The sequence below is a fragment of the Cajanus cajan genome, chromosome 10, assembly GCF_000230855.2.
Source record: "Cajanus cajan strain Asha chromosome 10, NIPB_CcT2T_4, whole genome shotgun sequence".
Classification (NCBI taxonomy): domain Eukaryota; kingdom Viridiplantae; phylum Streptophyta; class Magnoliopsida; order Fabales; family Fabaceae; genus Cajanus; species Cajanus cajan.
In genome coordinates, this window is record NC_138526.1 from 20,303,440 (window position 1) to 20,329,858 (window position 26,419).

A 26,419-nucleotide genomic window follows, 5' to 3' on the forward strand; every position below is an offset into this window, starting at 1 on the left:
TTGTACAGAATAACTAAGCCTGGAGAGGCTTACCAAAATAATACTCCACATCCTCCACAGTAGGCAGAATAACTGAGCCTGGAGAGGCTCGCAGAAATAATACTCCCCAGAGGGAACCTCAGCTCAAGCTCACGGAAAAATCCCCAGCGAGAGCTATCAAAGCAAAATCGACGCAATCCTCAATGGAAGTGCGATCATCCAAACAGTATATACAAGTCAAAGGACTTAACACTTCCTCAGTGGAAGATAGCTCTCCGACTCAAGGCGCTGAGCGAGGCTAAGCCTGTAGAGGCTTCCTAAATAATACTCTGGGATACATAAGATCCCTAAATCCCCAGTCGCCTACTCAAGAGGCACTCCTTCAAAAAGAGAAAAAATCAAAAAGATCAATAAGCATTCCCCAAGAGGAATTCGGCATTCAGCCAATCATCAAACATCAAGATAATTCGCCTATTCAGAGGCACTCTTTCAAAAAAGAGAAAAAATCGAAAAGATCAATAATCATTCCCCAAGCGGAATCCGGCTCTTAGCCAATCATTGAACGTCAAGCTGATACGCCTAACAGAAGAGGCTAATCAAAATCAACGACAGAATCCCCAGCGGATAACAGCCTACACAGAGGCGACAAAAATCAGAAAACCCAAAAGAGATACCCGAATAAAGATAACCGGGATACTCCACCAAAGGACGTCAGCCAAACATAAGGCATCGCTCAATTCAAGAAGAGCATCTGTGTCTACACCCCAAGGAAACAGAAATTCCTCAATGGGTACCAACAATGCAATGCAAGTTGGGGCACAGGAACCTATGAATGACTGCACATCCCCTAGACGGATCCCTGCGTTATCCAGCCCTCAGTGGCACAAAATCAGAAAAACCGTCGAAGCAGCATCGTGGACTGTGGAGACAAAATCATATCAAAGCCTAAAAGGCAATACCCAGCTACCCAGTTGTCGAGAGCACCGAGGTATGCACCAGCCTGGAGAGGCAATACTCAGCTGCCCAGTTGTCGAAAGCACCGAGGTATGCACCAGCCTGGAGAGGCAATACTCAGCTACCCAGTTGTCGAGAGCACCGAGGTATGCACCAGCCTGGAGAGGCAATACTCAGTTGCCCAGTTGTCGAGAGCACCGAGGTATGCACCAGCCTGGAGAGGCAATACTCAGCTGCCCAGTTGTCGAGAGCACCGAGGTATGCACCAGCCTGGAGAGGCAATACTCAGCTGCCCAGTTGTCGAGAGCATCGAGGTATGCACCAGCCTGGAGAGGCAATACTCAGCTACCCAATTGTCGAGAGCACCGAGGTATGCACCAGCCTGGAGAGGCAATACTCAGCTGCCCAGTTGTCGAGAGCACCGAGGTATGCACCAGCCTGGAGAGGCAATACTCAGCTGCCCAGTTGTCGAGAGCACCGAGGTATGCACAAGCCTGGAGAGGCAATACTCAGCTACCCAGTTTTCGAGAGCGCCGAGGTATGCACAAGCCTGAGAGGCAATACTCTGCTACCCAGTTGTCGAGAGCACCGAGGTATGCACAAGCCTGGAGAGGCAATACTCAGCTGCCCAGTTGTCGAGAGCACCGAGGTATGCACAGGCCTGGAGAGGCAGTACTCAGCTACCCAGTTGTCGAGAGCACCGAGGTATGCATGAGCCTGGAGAGGCGACGACTAATACTCAACCTGGAGAGGCTACTCAACAATTTTCCCACCTGAAGACATTACAAGTCGGAAGGATGGCTTATTCCCCGGACAATTGGGTCAACTCCTTTACTTGTCAGCCGGTACACCAAAAGACCGTTTGACTAAGTAAAGGGGGGGCAGCTGTAGACCCCTAAAATTGTCCGGGTCGGAAATAAAGCTTGAAGACTCTCGAAGACTGAAGGAAGATCAGCCAGAAGGACTCTTGGAAGGCCCTAGGAGGGTTCTCTGTAGGTCTAGAGGTCTTAGAATAGCTTAAAATAAGGAAGTGGAGGGAATGAAGCCCAATACGGCCGTACTAAACTTAATACGGCCGTATTGAAGCTTCAATATGGCCGCAGTGAACTCAATACGGCGTATTGAAGTTTCTGAACTTCAATACGGCCGTACTGAAATCAATACGGCCGTATTGAAGCTTCAATACAGCCGCAGTGAACTCAATACGGCCGTATTGAAATTTCTGAGCTTCAATACGGCCGTATTGAACTCAATACGGCCGTATTGAAGTTCAAAAATTTCAATACGGCCGTATTGATTCTGTAGCCCGTATTGGGCCTGTTCCCTATAAATATGACGTCAATTGGACGTCATTCCACACTTTTGAACATAGTTTCAACCCTCTCCTTGAGTATTCTGGGGTTTTTTAGCAGTGTTCTGCCCTAGAAATCACTCGGAGAGTTGATCCGACGAAGTTCTTGAGCCCCGAGCCATTTTGCTTGAGGATCGAACCTAGTCGAAGGGAAATCCTCCGGATTTCCATAGTCAAAATTTTATAGGAGGGAGCGAGCGGGCTTGTAGAGCGAGGGAACGCCAAAAAGCTTCCCAGTTTTACGAAATATATAAAAGCACGCTTCAAAGGTTTCTTCTTCAAAATCCTTCCTTTTACTGCTTTCTGATTGTTGCATCGTATATCTAATTTATTCGCCATGTAGATATCTTGTTCATAATCGTTCATAATAAATAGGGGTAATTTAGTAATTTTACATTGTTATTTATAAAATAATCTGTCATAGGGAACCCGAAAGGGGCGCTGTGGGGTGCTAACACCTTCCCCACGCGTAACCGACTCCCTTACCCGACTCTGGTTGTAATGGCCGAAGTCGATTTATAAAATCGATTGCCTTATCCCTTTTTCCAATGTTTTGAGTAAAACATTGGTGGCGACTCCACGAACCCTCCTTTTGCGAAAACCACTAATCCATGGAGGGTCCCGCTTGGGATTAACATGGATTGGTGAGACATTTAATAAATAAATTGGATAAGATCGACAAGGTCTCAGTTTGAGAACAAGTCGTTCTAATAATCCAATACATTTTCAAAACTAAAATAAAAGCGAGCTCGACCGTCTTCGCGACCGCCGAGGCCCGTTTGGGCCGGTGGCGACAGTTCCAAAACCGGAATGGCCGGTTCCCTTTTCTAGAAAATTTTATGTTGGGCAGCATTTTGGTTATGCTAATATCTTGCACTAAAGACCTAATTTTAATGATCCAACCATTGAAGTTAAAGATCAATGTATTGAGAAGATATTATCAAATTTTCATAATGATCTAACGATTAATGATTTCTCTAGAGGCCTCGCTTTGCAGCTGGAAAATAGGAGTCTTATAACAGACAACATTTTTTCTATGATAGTAACTTTCACTATAGACCTAACTTAAATGAACCACCATTAAAATTGAAGATCAATATATTTTGAGGATACCATAAAAGAACCAGCATGATCCGACAATTAATGAGTTCTCTAAAGATCCTACATGGTACCTAGAAAAAGATTGTATTTTTATAGGAAACCTTCTAACCAAGGGATTAGGAGACCTCAAGTTGCATAGCTTCCCCGCTCTCTATAAAATCTATTAGTGATAGTGAGACTTTCGTAGAGTGAAGAGCTGCCAAAACGCGTTTCGCACGCATTTGGAAAGATTCCTTTACAAAAGGCTTACTTCAGAGGTTCTAAATTCTTCTTTCATTTATTGTTTTTATTTATTATTTTGATTATTGTCAAATTTATTATTTCATTTATTGTTTTATTTATTATTTTATTTATTTATTTATTTATTATTTTATTTTATTTTATTTATAATTCTTATATGTTGTAAATAAATAATCATGTAGATAATAAATATTTTCGTCCTGTACATAATTAATAAAAGGGGTAAACATTTAAATTATTGTTTATCATTTTGCCAAATTCGTCATAGGGTACCAAATTAGGGTGTTGTAGGATTTCTAACACCTTCCCTACACATAACTGGCCTGTAAACACCTAATTTCGTCTAGGGCATACAAACAAGGAAATGGACATCTAGCGTGAAGAAAAGGAGCTCCTGAAGCACAGAAACAACATGATATGACAACAAAGGGGCCTAAAGCCCAACAAGCTTGGTTCAGTAGCCCAAAGTGGGTTATTCTAAAATCGAAATGGCCGTTCCCAAGCTAGAACGGGTCGTTCTCAATCTAGAACAGGCCGTTCCAAAATACTTAAAAGACTTAAAAAACCTAGCTGAGAACGGGCTAGAACAGGTCGTTCCAGCATAGGCTATTATAAGTTAAGTGCAAGTCTAGAACGGACCATTATAGAATCAGAATGGGTCGTTCCATATTTAAATTTAACACATAACGAACTGACTTAGAACGGGTCGTTCCAAAACCGGAATGGGTCGTTCTAGTTAGTTTTGACATTTATAAATAGTAGACCCAAGCACCGCTCCAAGGGCCAGAAACATTCGTCTAGAACTCCACATTGCTCGAAAATTCTCTCCGTCTATCTCTTTGTATTTCTTGAGATTTGTGACGTATTCTGTAGTGTGAAAAGTAGCCAAAAAGCACCTAATAGATCTCCTTATTTGAAGATCCAATAAAGCTCAACCATGAGCTACTTCAGTCAATACTCTTCTCTTTCCTCTACTCCCTTATTTTCATAAGTATTTTTCCAAATAAAAGAAACAACTATGTAGACATCCTAGGTTAATTTGAGTAATTTAAATTTCATACATGTAAATAATCATCAATAAAGGGGATATGATATTTAAACCATTAATTCTTATTATGCTAGCTTCATCATAGGGTACCAATTTAGGGCTCTGTAGGGGTGCTTAATCCCTTCACTACACGTAACTGACCCCTGAACCCAATTTTGGTTATCAAGGCCATTATGGGATTTTCAAAAACCTTTTCTTTTTCTAATGTTTTAAGTGAAACATTCGTGGCAACTCCTATGAACTCATTTTTAAAAACATCAATTAAGGATTAGTATGGTTTCAAGGCATTCCTTAATTAATGAGATTTTTCAAAAGGTAGTCCAAACCATTGGTCGTAAGATCGGAATTTTTTGGGTTACGATGTGGCCCTAAACCCAATTTTGGCTATGAAGGCCATTGTTGAATTTTGAAAACCTTTTCTTTTTCTAACATTTTAAGTAAAATGATGGTGGCGACTCCTTCAAACATTTTCAAAAACCATTGGTTAGGGATTAGTCTAGTCTTCAAGCATTCCCCAACCAATGAGATTTTTAAACGAAAGTCCAAATCATCTATGGGTAAGATCAGAATTTTTCAGGTTCCGACATTACTCACTTCGCAGCGAGCTAGAAAAGATCTTCACCTCACCATCACAGGGCAAGCAAAAGTAGTACAAAGCATCCATACGAAGACTAGAAGTTCAGATGGTACATTTTTCCATCCTTGTCCCACAACGAAGCATGTAACCCAACATTCAACGACTCCAAGGAACAAAGATACGGGCAAACCCATCTATCTGAAGGAGACCATGTGGAAGTACCTACATTATGAAGCAGAAAAGAAGACTCGGACGAAATGTCTACGTCTTTACTTGCCTTTGGAAAAGCAACACACAACTATCCAAAGGACAAGTAAAGAGGGGCATCTGTAGACACTTAATTTTGTCTAGGATATGCAAACAAGGAAATGGGCCTTTAGTACGAGACAAAAGAGTTCCCGAAGGCCTGAACATGACATCAAGAAGGACCAAAATTATATCAGAATGGCCCATTAACATTAGAATGCACTAAGATGACATCAGAAGGAACGAAAGCCCAAAAGTTTGAATTGAAGTTAGCGGAAAAACACATAGAAGGGGGGTTGAATATGTGTATGTGTGTGTGAACAAAGGAATTTTAGAAACTTTTCACAATAAGGTTCTCTTTCGTCTAGTAAAAATAATATTGGTTAATGCTGGACAGAAACTATCCAGGATTGGTTTAACAAGATCATTTTCAGTCTGGGGTTTCATCGTCTGTTTCAAGGAAAATGTTTCTTATAGAATAATTTAAATCTAAATCCTCGCATTTTTCATCTAAAGATAGTTGTATTGAAGAACAAGCAGTAGATGAAATTTTTAGATTTGCTAAACAAAGTTTGCATCTTTGTCTAAAAAATAGTTTTAATGACATATAAACTTTGGACGAAGTTTTCAATAATATTTAACAATTAAAAAGGGTTTGCGTCTGAGATATAAATAAGACAATGCAATCATTTTTATACTGGTTCGCTCAATTGAGCTACGTCCAGTCTCTTTCAACTGAAGGGTTCTACTAGATATCAAAATGAAGAACATTGAGTATTATCGTGCACTCCTGGACCTGAGTATTCTTGACCACTCCTGGCCCACCAGCTTCACTTACCAGCTCTAGTATTCTTAAACCACTTATGGTTCCCCAAGTATTCTCGACCACTCCTAGCCCATCGGCTTCACTCACCAACGCTAGTATTCTTAAACCACTTCTGGTTCCTTAAGTATTCTCGACCACTCCTGCCCATCGGCTTCACTCACCAATGTTAGTATTCTTAAACCACTTCTGGTTCCCCAAGTATTCTTGACCACTCCTGGCCCGTCGATTTCACTCACCAACGCTAGTATTCTTTGTTCAGCCACTTCTGGCTCTTAGTGAGTATTCTCGTCCTCTCCAAGACTTGAGTATTCTCGACCACTCCTGACCCATTGGCTTCACTCACCAATGCTAGTATTCTTTGTGTAGTCACTTCTGGCTCTCAGTGAGTATTCTTTGACAAGCCTCTCTAGGCTTTACAAGTATTCTTTCCCTAGCCTCTTCAGGGTTTACAAATATCAACTAGATGGATTGGTTTGAGTGTATGGGTTACTCTTTTAGAGAGGATACATAGGTTTCTATACTCACTAAGGCATGCGACCTTAGTCTTTGCAACTACTGAGTGTTTGATTTACTCTCATAAAGAGGATGTAGATGTTGGTACACTCACTAAGGTTCTGTTCCTAAGATACACATGTTTGGAACTCCTTAGTTTATAGAGATGAATACACTACAATACATTTGACTCTATAAGCTCTATCTTTGATTTTGTTGCATCATGGGCTGGATATCACTTTATGTTCAAGATGCGAAAGCCCATGGCAAAAAGCCAACCTCTTAAGGTTTGAGGTAATGATATATAGTCTTGTAGAATCTGCCCGTTGCAAGTGTCCGTTGGGGCAGATATATTCGTTCATGACTAGTATGATCTTTTCATTTAATGTTGCTTCTCGTTTATGGAAATTTCATGCATTTTTCTTTGCCTTGTTAGCAGTTGTATTTGATTTTAGCAAAGCCTAGGCACCTTTTTTTCCTTTTCTTGGTCATGCAGCTGTAGGGCGTTGTCCTTTTCTGAAAAAGTAATGCACTTTTTCTGACACATGCATGCTTTTACTTTAGCGTGCATTTTCTTCTTCTTCTTTTAGTCATGCTATCATGTTGAGAGTTCTTATGTGATTGTAGACGGTGTCTGAGTAGTCCTTTAAGACTTGATTCTTTAAGTATTGGCTTGGCAGTCTTCGTCTGCGTCTAGTAGTTCTATGCATCTTAACCTTGTTCTTCATCTCAGTGTTTGTTGTTGATGTTTTGACTTCTTCTATGGTCTGGTCAACATTGTTGATGGGAAATTTTGTTATTTGTCTCAAATATATTTTCGTTGGTGTTGTCCTTTACGTGTTGTTGACTCCATTCTTGACTTCCTTTTGTCTAACTTCTTATAGCACTTGAGTTTGTCTGATTTTCATGATATGCCTTGCCTTGATTGTTTATTCATCAATGTTGACCATCTGGCTTCACTTGATGTTCAACCGTGTTTGCCTTGTTCACGCTTTATTTTTGTTCTAGCTTATCATCTGATACTCCAAGGTTTCGTCTTGTAGTGAGCCTCATCTAGTATTTGTTGACCATTCTTCTATTTTGATCCGACCTAGTCTTGATGCTTGATCAATGATAAATCATAATTTTCGTGCATTTTCTTACCTTTGTAATCTCCTATTAAATATTGTTAGTGCCTAATTGTTTTATCTTGCCATATTTTATTTTTTTGAGGTTTATTGGGAGGTTTATTGGGCTATTAATATGGAACTTCATTTAATTGTATTTATTAGCCTAATTAATTTCATAATCATTTTGCAGAGGACTTGGAAGCACTTATTGGACTAGGAGCACTGCCACATGGACTTGCCACATGGACCAACTTCAGCATAGTTTTTATTTTAGTTTTTTTTTTATTTCGTATTTTGGTGTGTAATGGGCCAACTGGGTCAGCCCAATAGTTGGACCCGAATTCAAAAATTCGTAAGGAACCTAGGTCAATTTATTTAGGTCAGCCTAGGGGGACAAAAGAGAGAGAGCTGCCACCTCTGTTTTGGGTTAAAAAATGAGATAGTGAAAAACACCAATTTTGGACAGCATTTGTGCTTGCTTTTGATGTAGCTTATTTCTGTAGTTCTTCTTCTTATTTTTCGTTTTTCTTCTTCTTGGTATTCCTCCATGGAAGGATATATTGTAATAGTCTCTAACTCGGTTAAATGCATTCATTGAGGTTTATTCATTCCTGGTGTTCTTACGTTTTTAATCCTTATGAATCTGTTGTGTTGGTTTTGTTTCCATGCTTGATGGTTTCATTTTCACTTAACTGGTTCACCTTGATTTACTCATGTTTTGCTTAATCCTGTGAGTAGATATGCATGTTAATGCTTCATTGTATGTATGGGTTCAATGATGGTAATGACGCTTAGTGGTTACTCGGATTGAACAAAGTGTTAAATCAGTGAGAAAATATTTCGAACCAAGGATATGATGCTACAACTGAGTTGGAGAGTCACTGTTCCATTGCTTACTATTCATTATTTATTGTTTCATTCATTTGAATCTGAAATCTCCCCCATTCGTGTTTGCACTAAAAGGACCTTGGACTGGCTTGTTGCTCCTTGAGAGACGACCTAGGAGTCACTTCCTAGTACTACAAATTTCATATTAAATTTGATCGGGTACGGCACCGGTCAATCAACCATTTTTTGATTTTTTTAGTTTGTCTAGGCTTCGTAGATTTTGTATTTAATGCAGTTTATCTTGCATTAAATGTTTGCTCAGTGATTCTGGGTTACATGAGGTCTTTTCCCTAGTTTGTTTATTTCTATGTCTGACTTTAAATCATGACTTAGATGTGTCTGTACCTTTTCTGGCATTTTTGGCTGCGCGAGTGTTGTCTTTCTCTGAAGAGTGGTTGTACTTGCTCTGACACTCGCGACTTTAACTTATGAATTTGCGCTCTTGTATTTTTCTTCTTTCTTTTCATTTCTTTGATAACTCTGTGCGCTTTTCTTATGAATGGAGATGATGTGTGATCTTCTTCATTATGCCTAGTGAATTCTGGATGCTTTTCATTATGCTTCATTTGCGTTTGAAACTTGAATCTCTATTACTGAGCCATTTCTTTATCTCCTCCTTATTCAACGTATGATATTTGGTTTTTGACCTTTGAGCTACTTTTGCTTTTAATCAGACTTTCTCTTGTATCGTCTGAGGTTTGATCATTTTCCTTCTTATTCTAGACTTGATTTTGCTTGATCTCTTCATCTGATATCTTGTAGCTTCTCTTTTATTCTGATATCTTGTTAGAAATAACAATATGTATTATATTTGTCTCATTCAAAACCTTGCTGGGAGTTTCTTCGTCTGACTTAACATGAATTAGCAGCGGGCCATTCCAAACTCCTAAAATGGCCTAGAAATCCTAGGACAAAATGGGGCGTTTCTAATCCAAAACGAGTCATTTTGACCCAGGTTGTTATAAGTTAACTCCTAAAATGCCATTCTAGTTTTGAAAATTTCTCACAATAGACTAGTCTAGAATGCCCCATTCTGGTGACTAGAACGACCTATTTCGGTAAAGTCTGACATCTATATACATGAGCCTCATATAAGGTGCTCGGGGTCAGAAAAATTGCCTATTAGAGTCTCATATATTTTGAAATCTTTATATTCCCCCCTTTTTTGTATTTCTTGAGATTTGTTAGGTGAATTGTAGTGTGTAAGGCAGCCAAAAAAAGTGCCTCAAGTCAATCATATTGAAAGCATATCTTATAAAAGCTCGCTTTGGAGGTGTTTTTATCAATTCTTTCTCTTCTCTCTATTCATCTAAATTATTTTATTCATATATTATTTTCATGAATATCTAATCACCATGTAGACCATAATCTTTTCAAATGTTTGGGTTTTAAACCCCTATTTTTTTTTATATAAATAATAGTAATGTAAATAATGTTAAATAATAAAATGGGTAAACCTTCGAATTATTATTTATTATTATGCTAAAATCATCATAGGGTACCGAATTAGGGTGTTGTAGGGTACCTAATACTTTCCCTATGCGTAACCGACCCCCGAACCTAATTCTGGCTGTCAAGGCCATAATTAACTTTTGAAAACCTTTTCTTTTTTCGATGTTTTGAATAAAATATTGGTGGTGACTCCTAAGAACTTTTTTCAAAAAACCATTGATTAGGAATTAGTCTGGTTTTTGGGCATTCCATAACCGATGAGATTTTCAAATGGAAGTCCTAATCATTTGTGGGCAAGATCAGAATTTTTCAAGTTTTGACACTTCCAACTTTTGCTCAAACCCTTGAGCTAGAATGTGATGCATTCGATTTTGGCATAGGTGTCATGTTACTTCTAGGGGGTCACCCAATTGCCTACTTTAGTGAAAAACTTCATTGGGCCACCTTGAATTATCCCACCTATGACAAGGAGCTTTATGCCCTTATTAGAGCCCTCCAAGTTTAGGAGCATTACTTAGTGACTAGGGAATTCATCATACACACTGATCATGAGTCGCTAAAGTATATTAGAGGTCAAGGGAAGTTGAATAAAAGACATGTCAAGTGGGTTGAATATCTTGAGCAATTCCCTTATATTATCAAATACAAGAAGGGAAAGAATAATGTAGTGGCGGATGCTCTATCTAGAAGAAATTCATTACTTTTTTCCTTAGGGTCTCAAATTCTTGGATTGGATAATCTAAAGGAGTTGTTTGAGCTTGATCAAGATTGTCAATCCACCTCCACCAAATGCCTCCAAAGGCCTTTTGAAGGGTTCTATCTTCTTGAGGGGTACCTTTTTAAAATGGGAAAACTTTGTATACCCCAAGGATCCATTAGAAAGATTTTGGTTAAGGAAAGTCATGAGGGAGGTCTCATGGGCCATTTTGGGGTTAATAAAACCCTAAGTCTTTTAAAATTAATTTTTATTGGTCATACATGAGCGTGGATGTTCAAAGCCATTGCTCCAAGTGTACACTTATCTTCAAGCAAAATCAAGAGTGTTGCATCACGGACTCTACATCCTTCTCCCTATAGCTAGATCCCCTTGGGTTGACATTAGTATGTATTTTTTGCTTGGTCTGCCAATGACCCAAAGGGGATTTGATTCTATCTTTGTGGTTATCGATCGTTTTAGCAAAATGGCTCATTTTATACCATGCCACAAAGTAGATGATGCTAGCTATATTGCTAAACTTTTCTTCAAAAAGGTGGTCTGTTTGCATGGTTTACCCAAGACTAGTGTGTCCGATAGGGATGCTAAGTTCCTTACTCATTTTTGGAAAATTCTTTGGAAAAAAATAGGAATAAAGCTTGTCTATTCCACTTCTTGCCACCCCTAAATCGATGGGCAAATGAAGTAGTGAATAGGTCCCTCTCCACATTGGTACTGGTCATTTTAAAAGGGAACAAGAAAACTTGGGATGAATGCCTCCCCCACATAGAGTTTTCCTACAATAGGGTAGTCCACAAGACTACTAACTTATCTCCTTTTGATGTTGTATATGGCTTTAATCCTCTTACCCCTCTTGACTTGCTCCTACTCCCTAATACTACTCCAGAGTTTGTTGCGTCTTCACCCTTTTTTCTCCTCCATTTTCACGTTTAAATTCACTTAAGGAAGGTGCTAGGGACTTAGAGCAAGTTTTTGAAGGAATCATCCATCATTTCTTCAAGATTTGCCATCATTTTTGGTATTTAGAGCATTGGTTGCTTCCTTGTGGTTTAAGTGTCTCTTTCATCGTTTAAATTTGTGTAGATCTGTTCTTGATTGTCTTGATTGTGTTCTTGTTGAATGGATCTAAATCTTTGGCAAATTATTTGATAGATCCATGTATAGGTGATTGTTTGTTTAAATTTTGCAATCACATGTGTTTAGGATTCCTACCTCGTTCTATTTTTTATTTTGATTGAGACTTGATTCAATTTTAAATAATGTCATTGGAGCTCACTTGCATGTGATTTTGATTTTTAAATCCTACCAAGTTGTCTAGAAGTCATGTTTAGTCCTTATCATGTCAAAACTTCAAGATGTGCTTAGTTTAACCTAGTTTTACATTGATTTGATTTTTGCATTTTGATCTGACCGAATTGGTTCTATTTTGTTTTGGTGCTTTGGTTTTTGCATATTTGAGTTCATATCCATTATTAGGTCATTGGTGGATTCATAGAGTTCAATTTCTATTGTGTCTTTTAATGTTTCAAGTGTTTTTGCTTCTAAAAAATTCAAAAGAAAATTCAATCTAGCTCAATTTTTCAATTCAAATTTTGAAATCAATTTTAGTTCATGACCTGGACATCTTTGGATCTGGAAAAGCATTCAAAAATAGAGTTAAAAACAGGGGGAAAAGTTTCAAAGTGATTTGAATTGAAAAGGAATCAAATCTAGGTCACACCAAAAGCATGCACTAGAATTTGAATTTCAAATTGTTTGTTAAGTTCCTTAAAATCTGGAACCTACATGTGCTCTTAATGGCTGGAAAAATTTATGGGAAAAGGCATTGAAATTCTCATGTGAATCAAAAATAAAATTGAAGAAGAAATTAAAAGAGAAAAAACCAAGAAGGATAAACAACAAAAATTCCTTAAGTTTTTGGCCACTAAGTGTTTGGCTCTTTAAATTTTGTGATTAATTCTTCTTCTCAATTTCTTATTTTAGTTTTCTTCATATAATCTAGAACCATTCCAGACTATTCTCTTTGAGTGCCAACTTCATTTGATGTGCTTTAATTCTAGTACTTTTAGTCTTGTTGGAATTCTTTGAGTTTGTCTATATCTTAACTCTCTTTAAGTTTAGCTTTTCTAATTGATCCTTTTCTTGCTTTATTTCTTCATTTCTTCATCTCTAGACTAGAAGTGACACAAAACATTTGCAAAGGGATCAAACATTGGCTTACAAGGATTAGAAGAAAGAATGGAAATCTAAAACTAGGAAAATTGGACTTAAAATTAACCTAATAATTCCTAGACTTCTAAAACACCTTCATAAGAGTGAATCCTTCCTTTTTCTTTGTGAGAAGCCTCTATATGCCTTGATGTGTTTGTTTCATTGTGTAGGTCTCAAGAAAACCAAAAGGAAAGCATAGCAACGGATTTAGTGAGCAAAATACCCTTGCTAGAAAAATCTGTCACTAATTTGATTTCTAATTCCGTCACAAATTCGTCACTAATTTTCTATTTTATACTAGTTTACGTTTTTTTGCAATTTTCTTCATTTTGAATCATTTGAATTGCTTGGAGGGAGTATTAAGAAGCTGGTCAGGTATAACTAATCCTTGTAACACTTAATTTCACATTAGTGCTAGTGGAAGTGTCCTTAATTAGCTTCAAGTATTGATCAAGCTTTCACTTAGGGACCCAACTAGTTTGCTTAACATCTTATCTTGTTTATAAGATTTCAATTTGTATGTTTTAAATGTTCAAAACCATTTTATGCTTGTTGTTTGACGTCTAGGTAGCTTGTAATAATTTTTTCCTTTTCATGCCAATTGCTTGGAATAACTTTTGGAAATTCATAGGCATTAAATCATTTCATTGCAAAAATATTTTGGTTGAGTGGCTAGCATAAAGGGGTTTAGTAATTTCCACTTGAAAAGACTTGGTTAATAAGTGACTCTTTGTAGCTCACCTCCCTTGATAGTGCAATTTGTATACTTAGACCTCCAAATGTTTAATCTTCCACTATAAAAGAAAAACAATTCTTTACTCTACATTGCATACTTTCTTTTAGTTTAATCATGAGTAAACATTCCTCAAGTGGTAGTGACTCAAGCTCTCCAAAAAGTTTTTCACATCTTGTTCAAGAGTTCAAGGCACTAAAACTTTGGAAAAAGCAAGAGGTGCTAGCCAAATAAAAAGAAAGAATTGGAAGAAAAGCACAACTTGCTATTTTGAAGGAAGAAATTCGAATGGTTAAACTTAAAGAATAAAAACTTTTGGTAAAACTAAAAAAAAAAAAAAAAAAAAAAAAAAAAAAAAAAAGTAGCAAAGGAACCAATAATTCTACAAATTTTGAAGAAGTAGGAAGCATGCATATAAGTGAATACTATTAACCTACCCCTAGAAGAGTAATCAAAGAATACAAAGTTAAGGATTCAAGGGTTGATCTCCCTCACTTCTATAGGAAGGATGATGTAGATGCCTACTTGGATTGGGAAATGAAAGTAGAACAATTTTTTACTTGCCACCAAATTAGTAAGGAAAGAAAAGTTCCCTTAGCCACCTTAGCTTTCTAAAGACAAGCTATGTATTGGTGGACAGCTCTTGAAAGGGAAAGAAGGCTCCATAATGACCCACCTATACAATATTGTAATGAATTAAGGAGTAATATGAGAAGAAGACACATTCCTTATTATTATAGTAGGGAGCTTATGGATAAGCTCCAAAGATTCCAAAAAAAGAACATGAGTATTGAAGAGTATAGGAAAAAAATGGAGTTGTATCTAATGAGAGCTGGCATAAGGGAAGAAAGAATAACAATAGCAAAGTTCTTGGGTGGTCTTAACTTTGATATAAGAGATAAAGTTGAATTACTCCCTTATAGGGACCTTGATGATTTGGTCCAACTTTGTATAAGGGTAGAACAACAATTTCTTAGAAAATCCTCTAAAAATATCAACTCTAATTCTTATTTCAAGGAAGATCTCAAGAGAGAGGGAATTTCATCCAAGACTTATCTTATAGTAAATCCCTCTAAAAATCAAGAAAAAGATAAATATGTTGAAAAAAAGAAAGGTCGCCTCACATATTAGCTTTAGGACAAGTGAAAATAGTTTAAAAAGTCTATGTAGAGGCCATATTGCTTCTCAATGCCCCACTAAAAAGACTATGATAATAAGAGGTAAACACATTTATAGTGAAGAGTCTTCATCTTTATCTTCTAGTGACAGTGAAGAGGAAGCTAGTGATAATGAAGAAAAAATAGAGAAAATTTATCCTATTAATGGTGATCTGCTTATGGTCAAAAGGCTTCTTGGAAGCCAACCTTATTCCACTACCCTATCACAAAGAGAGAAAATATTTCATACAATATGTATAGTTTCCAAACGATTTTGTTCTCTCATTGTTGATAGTGGTTCATGTTCAAATTATTGTAGCACAAGGTTGGCTAACAAGTTAGCCTCACTACCATTCCTCATCCTTATAAACTTTATTGGCTCAATGAAGGTGAGGAATTGGATGTGAATCAACAAGCGAAGGTAGTGTTTTCTATAGGGGATTATAAGGATAAAGCATTACGTGATGTGATCCCTATGGAAGCTTGTCATATTTTGCTTGGTAGGCCATGACAATTTGATAAACAAACTTTACATGATGGCCATACTAACAAAATATAATTCACTCATAAAAACAAGAAAGTTGTCTTTGATCCTTTAACACCTTCACAAGTTTTTTAGGACCAAAAGCAAATGAAAAGAAAAAGGGGAAAGGAAAGAAAAAAAAAAGACATTTCTCTTAGGGAAGAGTAAAGAGGAAAGTGACTCCTCTAAAGGACTTATGACTAAAGAGAGTTACTTTATCACTAAAAATCATTTGAAAAATGCTCTCTTTATTCATAAATACCTTAAGTCATACCCTTATGCTACCATTTTTCATGAAGTAGAGATTCGGGAACAAAATATTTTTAAAGAAAAAGAATCTCAACTTCAAGATTTAGTGAAGAAGGAGTGGACTACACTTGGTCCTACTTCTTGTGCTACTTCCTTGGAGGTGCCCAAGGTAGATAGCCATCTTCTCTTTAAGACTCCTTCTACCTTAGTTGTTCTAATAAAGCACCCAATTTTTTGTTTATATTGTTTGATAGATACAACTTATAGTGTTCTATATTCTATGTTTGATCTTATGGGAAGTTCACATTTAATTGAACTTAACTTGACTACTTCCCTACAAAACAAATTTAGATTATATGAGTCTTCAAGTCTCCTTTTGACACCTTTTCATGAATATCTAAAAAATAATATATTTCAAAATTGTTTAGGAAATTTTTTGGTAGTCTTTTCTTTATTTTTTAGGAAATGCCTAGGTCACTATATAGGGTATCTTAGACAAGATATTTTAGTTGCTAGAACTACTTTAAATTGTTATAGTCTTAGTTTCACCACATTTTTGGGTTTTAGCTACACATATAGACTTTGCTTAGGTAAGGATCCTAACCCTAACCTTAGAGAGTCTAGCTTCATTACTGTAAATTTCTTTGATAGAATTTATAGAAAGATTCCCCTTAGGGTGTATCTTTCATACTTATCATTTGAACATGTCACCTCTCATGCATGGTATTTTATTATTGTAGGTGATGATGTCTATCATAGAGACCCACGTGATATGAGGACAAATCCTTTTCAAGAGGGAGGGGATGATGGAATCATGTCAAGGAGGTCAAGAGGTAACACATTGAAGGACCCAAGAGGAACGGGCTAAACATGAAGATTTTGACTAGTTTAGAACCCGATGGGCCCGTGGGCTTGGTGGGTCCAAGTTGCTCTTCACATGGGTCATACCTTATGATCTCTATTTTCCTTTATTTATATATATTATATTAGTATAAGTTTCATATATTTTGGTCTTGTATTTTGGACCACACAGATTAGAATTTTTAGGTCATAGACTTATTAGGCCTATTTTCGGGCTTAATGGAGCTTGGGTATTTTGGTACCCAATATTAGGCTCATTTTGCTTCTTTTATCATTTCTTAGTATTTGTGACATGTTGATCATTGTATTTAGGTCATTATCATAGGATTAAGGCTTAATTAGAGTAGTTAGTTAATTAAGTCAAATTTAGATTCATTTAGGTTGCATTTGGAGCACATGTGCATTAGCCAAGGGGACTGCACATGGCTACCACCAAATGAAACTCAAATGAACTCTAAATTATACCTAATTAATTAACAAATGTGGTTGCACACAGCTGGAGTGCATTTGGACAAAAATTGAATTCAAATTTGAAATTTGAATTCAATTTTTGGCGCCAAAGTGTTCCTTTGAATGACACCACTTCAAAACTCTATATAATCCTGATGGAATCATGCCTAGGAGGGCAAGAGGTGACATCTTGGAGGAGTCAAGAGGAATGGGCTAGACATGATGACTTGGGTCAGTCAAGGCCCAATTTGCTCTTCACATGGGCCATAACTTGAGATAGTCATTTTCTTCTATTTTGTATATATTATATTAGTATAGGTTTCATATATTTTGGTCTTGTATTTTGGACCACATAGAATAGCATTTTTGGGCCATAGGCTTAATGGGCCTAGTTTTGGGCTTCATGGGCCTTTGGGTTTTTGGTATCCAATATTGGGCTCATTTTCATTCTTGTAATTTTCCCTTTCCATTGTATTTGCTTGGCCATTGTATTTAGGCCATGGGAATAGGAATTTAAAAGGAATAAGTGTTAGGCATAAATCATAGAAGTCTAATTACATTTAGGAGTAATTAGAGTTGCATTTGAGTCACATGTTTTGTGCCAAAGGTGGCTGCACATGTGATCACTCAAATGCAACTCTAATTACTCCTAAATGTAATTAAGGTTTCTAGAAGGGGGGCTGCACATGGATGCCATGTGGGATGTCCAAAATTTGAATTCAAATTTGAATTTGAATTCAAATTTTGGCGCCACCTTGGAGCACATGGTGGTGGCGCCACTTTGCTTGATTCCATGCCTATAAGTGCTTGTTTCTTTCATCATGTAAACACTTTGAATCATTAATGAGATTTCTGAAAATTATTCAGCCAAGTCTCTCCTCAAAGTCACTCTCACCTAGCCTAGGTTCCTTTGAACTTTCTCTATGTTTAGCACCTTTGTGAGTAATCCATTACTCACCTTGCTTTGGTGCTCCCTTCTTCTTCATTCTTCCTTTTTCTTCACGTCACCAAGGTTCTTCCTAGCTGGAATTTTCGTCCAGCAACCTTCAAGGAGAAGATCAAGTGGTCGGAGCAAGCTTAAGGTGAAGAACATTCATCCTCCTCACCTAAGTTTGCCATCAAATCCTCTCTTCCACTCATTTATATTCACTTTTGAGATTAATATTTAGAGTATTTGCTTCAGCCAAATTCTCTCTTCTTGAATGTCCCAAAATAGCTTAGGAAATTCTAGAGTTCCTAGAACACTTCTAGGAATTAGCAGTTTTGTGAGCAATCCTTTGCTCCCTTGGCTTAGGTGCTTCCAAACTCCAAATTTTGTTGCGTCCTCACCTCTATTTCTCCTCCATTTTCACGTTCAAATTCACTCAAGGAAGGTCCAAGGGACTTGGAGCAAATTTTTGAAGGAATCATCCATCATTTCTTCAAGATTTTCCATTAATTATGTTCCTAAAATTATTGATTTTCTCTCTGATTATACTTTTTTTTAAAAGACAAAAATATAAATTTTGTTAATAAGCCTAAAATAAAGGTACAAGTAACACCATTTGGCCAAAACAAGCATAATAGAAAGGAAGTAGCAAAAAGCAAAAACATGTTAAGTATAAGTTGTTGCTAATTAATTAATAATGATATTCTCATATCTATTGTGTAACAACAATTCTAAGAACTCCTATGTTACAATATTTCTTCCTACTTTCTTTGTTTCCATTATATGTACTATTTGTAGATCAACTCATTATCCAATTTTTCTTCCTTACACTCTTTACATTTTATAGAGCAAATTAATAAAATAGTTCAATTTTTTTCATGGTTCTATTTTGATTCGATCATTTCTAAAAGGTGATTAGAAATAGTAATAAAATTTTATAGGATTAATTTAATTTTGAGGAGAAGTTATATCCACTCCCACCAATCATGTAAGTTATTTCTATTTCCTTCTATTATTTTGCTTTTCTCTTAGTAAATTTTTGTACTTTGCCTCTCATATGCACAATTTCTCACATAACTCTTAAAGCATCTAAGTATTAATGAGTAAGATGGATTATTGGACTCTTTTTAGATGTTCAATGGCTCCAGGAAGTTTTAAACGAAAAATAGAACAAAATTATTCTTCAATCCTTTTCTTTTTCACAATGATGTGTCTTATACTTTGTAGTTTTCTTTTGTTTTCCCACTATCTAAAGGTATTTCACTTAAAGTCTCTAAAAAGTTTATAATCTAACACATCTATAACAATAGATAAAAAAAGATATATCCCTTTCATCTCTATTTTTCTTTGGACATTTTTGCTCACCCATTTATATCATGACACCCTTCCAACAATATATTATTAGGTAAAGAATAAAACGAGAAGAAAAAAAAACATGTAAAAAAATGAAGAACATAATTGTACCACGCACTACACTTTGCAAAACATTCATGATCAAATTCTTTTCTCTCTCTCACATTTAAACTTTTAATATGTTAAGAGAAAGAATCAAATGACTCTAAGAATAGTTTTTACTTAAGTTATTTCACTTAATAACTCATGATATATGTTAAATTTTAACGATTCAATCCTTAAATTAAATTTTTTTAATACTTAGATCAAGCTTACAGCATTTTAAAACTTTTAAAAATTATTTGATATTTTGCTTTATTAATCCAGACTAACGGATAATTATAAAAGTATTTTATACGTTAATTTGAATCTATATAATAAAGTATCATATAATTTTCAAATTTTAAAAAAAAATTATAGATTTGATTTATACATTAAAATTCTTTTATTTAACGATTGAATAATTGAAAGTTAACATATATAATAAATTATTAAATGAAGTTACTCTTAGAGTCATTTAATCTCTCTTCATATAAATTTATAATATAATGAAAAGTATGTAACAAATATTGCATAAAAATTTATAAAGAGAATTATTTTGAGACTTCTTTTTTTTCTTCTTACTTGACACTTAGTATGAAATAAATTTAGTAGTACAATAAAGTTAATATACACGCTAATCTATACTAATCTATAAAGAAGATATTACTTCAATAACTACTTTTAATTTTTATTTTTACATAAATCATTTTATCTTTTGTTTATTTTTCATAATTCTCTAAGACTACCTTTTTTATGAATAACTTCTCATTCTTTTCTTTTTTTCTATTTTACTTTGAAACTACTATAATTATTTTTTTCTTTTAATACAATGTAGACACAGTACTTTTTTCCTGCTAGTGTACAATAAAGAGAAATTGTTTTGATATATCAAACTAAACGTAATAGAAATATGGACACTCTAACACGAGTTAGCACAATAAAAATGAAAACACAAAGACATGAGTTAATCTAATGGACAAATAATACCAAAACACGATGGTCTAATAGACGAATTAACATAATAGATTGGTTACTTTTTTATTTGAATAAGATAAATATAAAAACACGAATAACCTCAACTCCGCTAATATAATATAATAAGGATAGACTATAATGCAAATTATACCAGGACCTTATGCTTGAAACATAATTGTCACTAGTACAAACCAGAGCAATAATGGCTTATTTGAGTACTTCTACCAGTTTTGATTTAAGTCTTATATTTAAAGTTTGTTTGGATAAAAGTTAGAAACTCTTTTGAGAACTTCGCTATTGAAATATAAGACTTTTTTCAATAAAAAAGCTTTCAAAAGCGTTTCTAAACTTGTATCAAAACAGATTTCTAGGAAGTTTATTCATAAGCACAAGCATCAAAATCACAACACCAACTAAACAAGTTTCCCTATCACAAATTAAAAGTTGGTTAACTTCTTTTCTTTAAGGCTTTCCACAGTCTCCTTGAGGCTTACTTCCAAAGGAATAAATTCAATCCCCAAACTCTTTGCCTTTTCTTTGGAAATCTGATATGTTGGCACATGTGGCTTATCATCTGCGCACCTGATAATATCATTGACAGAGTGAAAATGGTATTAGAAAAATTAAAACAAGAACAAATTTAATGATTTATTTATATTATATAAATGCATACACCAAATTAGACCGAATGATGAATCATGTAGTGCCCATATTATACTGACCATTATCCTAATGATTTTTTCATACGAAATGACATTTGTAGGACCTATACATGCAAAGTTGTTATACTTGCCTTATTTCAGGAACATATATGTTAGGATAACTACAAATTTATACCGAGACAAAAATAGTGGGAGGTGCTAATCATTAGATTAGCATAACTAAGGTGAAACGATGTGTCACAGTAAGTGTCAAGGCCTGAATATATATTACGTACACAAAAGAATACATGCTACAATTCACGAGGCCTAGTCAACATATGGTATACATCAAAAGCTCATCAAGTCTGAGCAGGTCATTAGATATCCAATCAAGTTGGAGTAACTGTCCAAGATTAGTGGTATACTAATTTATTGTAACTGTTGCAAATTACGATACATTGATATTGTAAATTAGGACAAATTCGTACTTACCATATATTTAGTCTTACTTTGGGAAGGTTATTATGTTGTTTAAGCCAATAAAACAATGGTTTTGTACAGTTACAGATCATCAAATAATATATTCTGGCACAATGAGGAAGTGTTCATGTATTTTTATGAATTGTATGCAATCTTGAAATTATCAAAATAATAAACTCACTTCTCTGGTAGTTGCAATGCCGGGTACAAATCCCGTAAAATTTTCACAATTTCTGAGTGATGTGCCACTTTTTCACACAAACAATATCTTCCATTAGCTGAAGCACTCTCATATGCTTGAATATGAGCATTTGCAACATCTTTCACATTGACCCATCCAAAAGTTGCGTTTGGAAATGTTTGTGCACCTGTTTCAAGGCATTGGAATAGTATCTTCAATTATCTAAGAATAGTACATTGGAAAATTATATCAAAAGAATGTAGAAACTACTAATATTCATTAAAATAACAGCTGAAGAACTCTAAATCAGAAAAAGATAGTTGATTATGATTGTTATAATTATGAAATGTAGTATGTTTCATTGTTCTAAGATTACTTTCCAATGTGGCCTGTCAAGATGGGCAATAGATGTCATCAGGCATTCCCAGCTTGCAGACAATAGAATCAAAGTTTGACTTCAACAATAATAATCCTATGACTAAGACCAAGAATACTTTTGACTTCAGATAAGCTAGGAAAAGGATCATGTGCATATCTTCCTATATCTCAAATATACAGTTGTACTTTCAGATTGTTCTTATTGTAGCGCTCCGTTTCATAATCTATTTTAATTATCCTTTCATAATCTATTAGCCTTTTCATTTTGTTTATAAAAATATAGTGAGTTGAAAAATATCATCTAGTCCAGATGCAGTCATAGCATTTAGTAGAAATTATGTATAACATAACATATAAATTACCATTAATTAATTTCAAAATTGCAGCAGCACTTGTGTTAAGGACTGGTTGCAAAAGAGGTCCTATCACCATTGTTGGGTTAATAGTAACCATGTCAATGTTGTTTTCTTTTGCGAATTTCCAGGCAGCTTCTTCAGCCAAAGTCTTTGAAAGTGGATACCACATCTGAAAGATAAATAGGAAATGCCAAGAAAATTGAAGAGCATGGTAACATAGTATGCATGGCAAACTATGACACTTTGCTGACACTGGAATAAATACATTAGCATTATAGCCAAAAAGCAACTGTCTAATGCATATAAAATTGAAACTAAACTATTAAGCTGTTGTCACATAATAATAATATTAGCAAAATGAGAGAATGAGTTTAAAATGTTTAGTGGAGCATCTACGCATCACAATAGCAGCTCTAGAGAATCAAAATTACAACAAACACAATTTAATCATATGAAGCAATATCTAGTCTTCACATGGGATGAAGTTGAAATGATACTTTGCCTGCTTAGAAAATTAAGTAGTGCACCCAAAATACGAGGACATCTACATTGCTTTATTTAACTTTTCTCCAAATGAAGTTCATGGTTTCTTTGAAGGATTTGACTGGCATATGAGTAGATATAAGGAGCAATGTTCATTCATGATCTTTATTAAGACATTTGTCTGCTTGTTTGTTTGCAAAGAACAGCTAACCTAGTATACTTTCCCTCCCTCTCAATTGTCTTCTGTCAAAAGAAAATCAATGGAAAGATATAACCATCGAACTTTGTGAAATTCACTTTGTCCTTGGAATATTAAGAGCAAGAAATTTACTTTTACGCTCTTAAAAGGTGTAGCCATTCCATAGTGATAAATTAAGCCTTAGTGTTAAGCTTACTGGCAACAATGGGAGCTTACTGGTATATACCAATGCTAGACACAACACAAATACTTCAACATAGGATAACCCCCACCCGCCCCCCCCCCCCCCCCCCCCTTTCCTCCCTCCCAACACATTAGAGAGAGAGACTCAAATGAAAATGAAATTAATTATAAACAACACAACAAAGGATCTAAATTGATTATCAAGATTTGCATCCTCACCTTCTTAAAACAATGAGTCAGGCAAAAAAAATATCAAGAGACATCATTTTTACAATACAAGTAAATTGTCTCTTCTTTTATTAAAAAAAGAAAATAAAAAGAATAAATAAATAACAAGACGAATCTTTCAAAAAGATATATACACTTTCTGAAAAACAATTTGTTATGCTTTATATTTGTCTATGATAATGTGCCTCAGTGCCTCACAAAAAAACAGACAGGCATTACTTCCCTAAGACCTTTTGTCATACAATTTACAGTCTACCATCATTTAATAGAGCAGAAGCATCCCCTGGGCATGGAGTCCACTTGTCTCACATTCATGATTAAGTCAACAAAAACACACCGTTTACGTTTTCCATGCTAACAGTGACAATGAAAGTTACATAACTGACCATTCACAAAGGAAACATATTATACCAATTCCCCACTCTGAACAAATGAACAGAAGACAGTAAAACAAACTTTTCTGGGGAAGAGAAAGGAAAATAAGATATTTACATCAATTTTAACACACCCACAGCATTACTACTCTTAGCTTAGGTGCTTAGAAAAGCAAGGAAGAGAAAGAAGAGTCTTTCAGTTGAGAGTGAATTCATGGTAATGGCTTCTTACAAGGACATGGCTAGCTTATTTTTAGTCTCTGAGCAAAGAATAACTTTTCAGAGAAAATAGATTTTACACTTTCCAATGAACAGATGTAAATGCAATGAGTCATGGATAAAGTGAGTTTAGTTCATCAGATTTGATAATCCAAACGCACACTTAGTTCTTGACTTTAGAAATCGTGATTTCCCTTTGTACATTTCCAAACGAATGATGCTTTCTAAAATCACTTATTGAAATAACAAGCAAACATAATATCATAGACTAAATTACAGCCACATTTGTCCACAATTTTTCATGATACCAGGAATCACCATTCGCCACAAAACCACAACCACAATTAAAACCTTAGAGCAAGGCAAAAGTTCATCAGAGAAAATGGCACACACCTGTGATTCCCTACAGAAATCCGGGTTGGAAAACCAAGTCTCGTCAACGACTACATCGGGAGTTCGAGGCTTTCCATTGTATGAAACTGCAGCAATAGAAGAAGTTAAAACAACGCGTTTCAGCGTCGGTGACTTCACACACGACTTCAGAACATTGAGAGTTCCCTTCACAGCTGGGTCTAACAATTCAGCCTGAAATTAAAAATAAAAAGTAAATAAATAACTAGCTACACCATATGAAAAAAGATAAAATAAATAAAAAAGCATAAATAGAATTTTAAGTGAAATGCAGAGAAAAAACACCCACTCTACCATTTTGAATGACACTGTCATATTCGTCCTAAACCCTAAACCTAATCACTATCCTTAAAACTAACAAACTATCAAATAAATTACTAGAATCTCAAATAAGTTCTAAATTTAATTACTTGTTGCCATTTTGATTCAAGAATCCATGATATAATTTTTTGAATCAAAGATTAATATGATTCTAACTTTGTAATTTCATAGATTTACTTAATTTTTTTTATATATATATTTCAGGTACTTTCCAAATTAAGAAGAAGAAAAAAGGTGAGAATTTGAGAGTGTTTGCTCGAAATGCAAAGGGGAACCAACCTGGGGGTCCTTGACATCATGATAAAAGGGGGAAGCAGTGTGAAAGACGGCATGACAACCTTGAACGACAGAGTCGAAGGAGCCTTCTTCTAGAAGATTCGCAGTGCAGAGGTGGAGTCTCTCCTTAGCACCTTCGAGGCTAACCAAGTGGTGTGTCTTTTGGGGATCATCTGCACACCAAACAGTGTTCGATCTTTTGATTATTGGAACAATGCACGAGAGGAAGCATAACGGCCCCGAAGACAAAAGTTACAAAAGAAAAAATGACGGTCACAAACTTAAGTTGCGAACAGTGGCCTTAACGGTGTAACCGCCACGGAGGAGAAACTTGACGATCCATGAAGCGATGTAACCGGAAGCACCGGTCACGCAAACCACCTGTCCAGCGCCTCCGCTCATTCTCGATGACCTGCTTCTTCTTGCTCCTGTTCTGTGGTGTGGCTACGGGGGATTGCGCGTCTTTCGTGGACTCGGTTTTACTACTTATAATAACGTTTGACCCACTTTTTTTTCTTCTTCTGAAATAACTCTAGCGTAGACCTACTCGCTGCATCAGCAAACTTAATTAATACTAGTAAAAAAAATAAAAATTGCTGCAAAATATGTGAAAATTAAAATAAGGAGAATGTACCATAATTTATTCTTATTTTTATGCTTAAATTTTAATTTGATTAGAAATGGTTAAAATAATTATATTAAGTAAAAAGAATATGTGTTGCATTGTATATCAAATTTGTTGCCAAAATAAAATTATTTCGCTTAAAAACATTTTGATCTCTTAAGTGTCGTAATTTATAGATATTTTCATTTTCAACCAGTAACAAATACAAAGAACATGAGCATTAAGCTCAACCTAGTCGATGATGCAAGAATCAACAAAGAGACATACAAAAAGAGAAATGCTCACCATTACAACTCTAAACTAAAACCTAGATCTTTCCACCTAGGTGCCCTTGTCTTAAAAGCCACACTTGAAACATGACAAAACAAACAAGCACGCAAACTCGTCCCAACTAGGATGACCCTTTTTACATCACCAAAAATTTAAGCAATGGTGCATACCAACTCAAAGAACTAAAAGGCAAACCAATCCCTAGGACATGGAACATAACCCATTTAAAGCACTGCTTCGACTAGATTTATATAGCCAAGTTATGTACTATTTTTCCTATCTTGGTCTTTTTTCC

General features: G+C 35.5%; 1 protein-coding gene across 1 annotated transcript; it reads right to left on the reverse strand.

The window, feature by feature from the left end:
* Window positions 1–20,614: 20,614 nt before the first annotated feature.
* Window positions 20,615–25,704, reverse strand: LOC109807951 (cinnamoyl-CoA reductase CAD2). Its single transcript, XM_020370710.3, has 6 exons — window positions 25,511–25,704; window positions 25,233–25,402; window positions 24,615–24,806; window positions 22,542–22,704; window positions 21,802–21,988; window positions 20,615–21,081 (listed from the first exon to the last, which is right to left on the reverse strand). Exons 1-6 carry the CDS (start codon window positions 25,629–25,631, stop codon window positions 20,937–20,939), a joined length of 978 nt encoding a protein of 325 aa, XP_020226299.1. The 5' UTR covers window positions 25,632–25,704; the 3' UTR covers window positions 20,615–20,936.
* Between the last annotated feature and the right edge of the window lie 715 nt (window positions 25,705–26,419).

What these genes read in the sequence shown, in the direction of transcription:
- LOC109807951 (XM_020370710.3), bottom strand. Translation starts at nt 25,631, where the DNA reads ATGAGCGGAGGCGCTGGACAGGTGGTTTGCGTGACCGGTGCTTCCGGT. An exon ending in ATGATGTCAAGGACCCCCAG is followed by an intron (nt 24,807 to 25,232) that starts GTTGGTTCCCCT and finishes TTTTAATTTCAG; the next exon opens with GCTGAATTGTTAGACCCAGC. An exon ending in ATTTCTGTAGGGAATCACAG is followed by an intron (nt 22,705 to 24,614) that starts GTGTGTGCCATT and finishes TTTATCTTTCAG; the next exon opens with ATGTGGTATCCACTTTCAAA.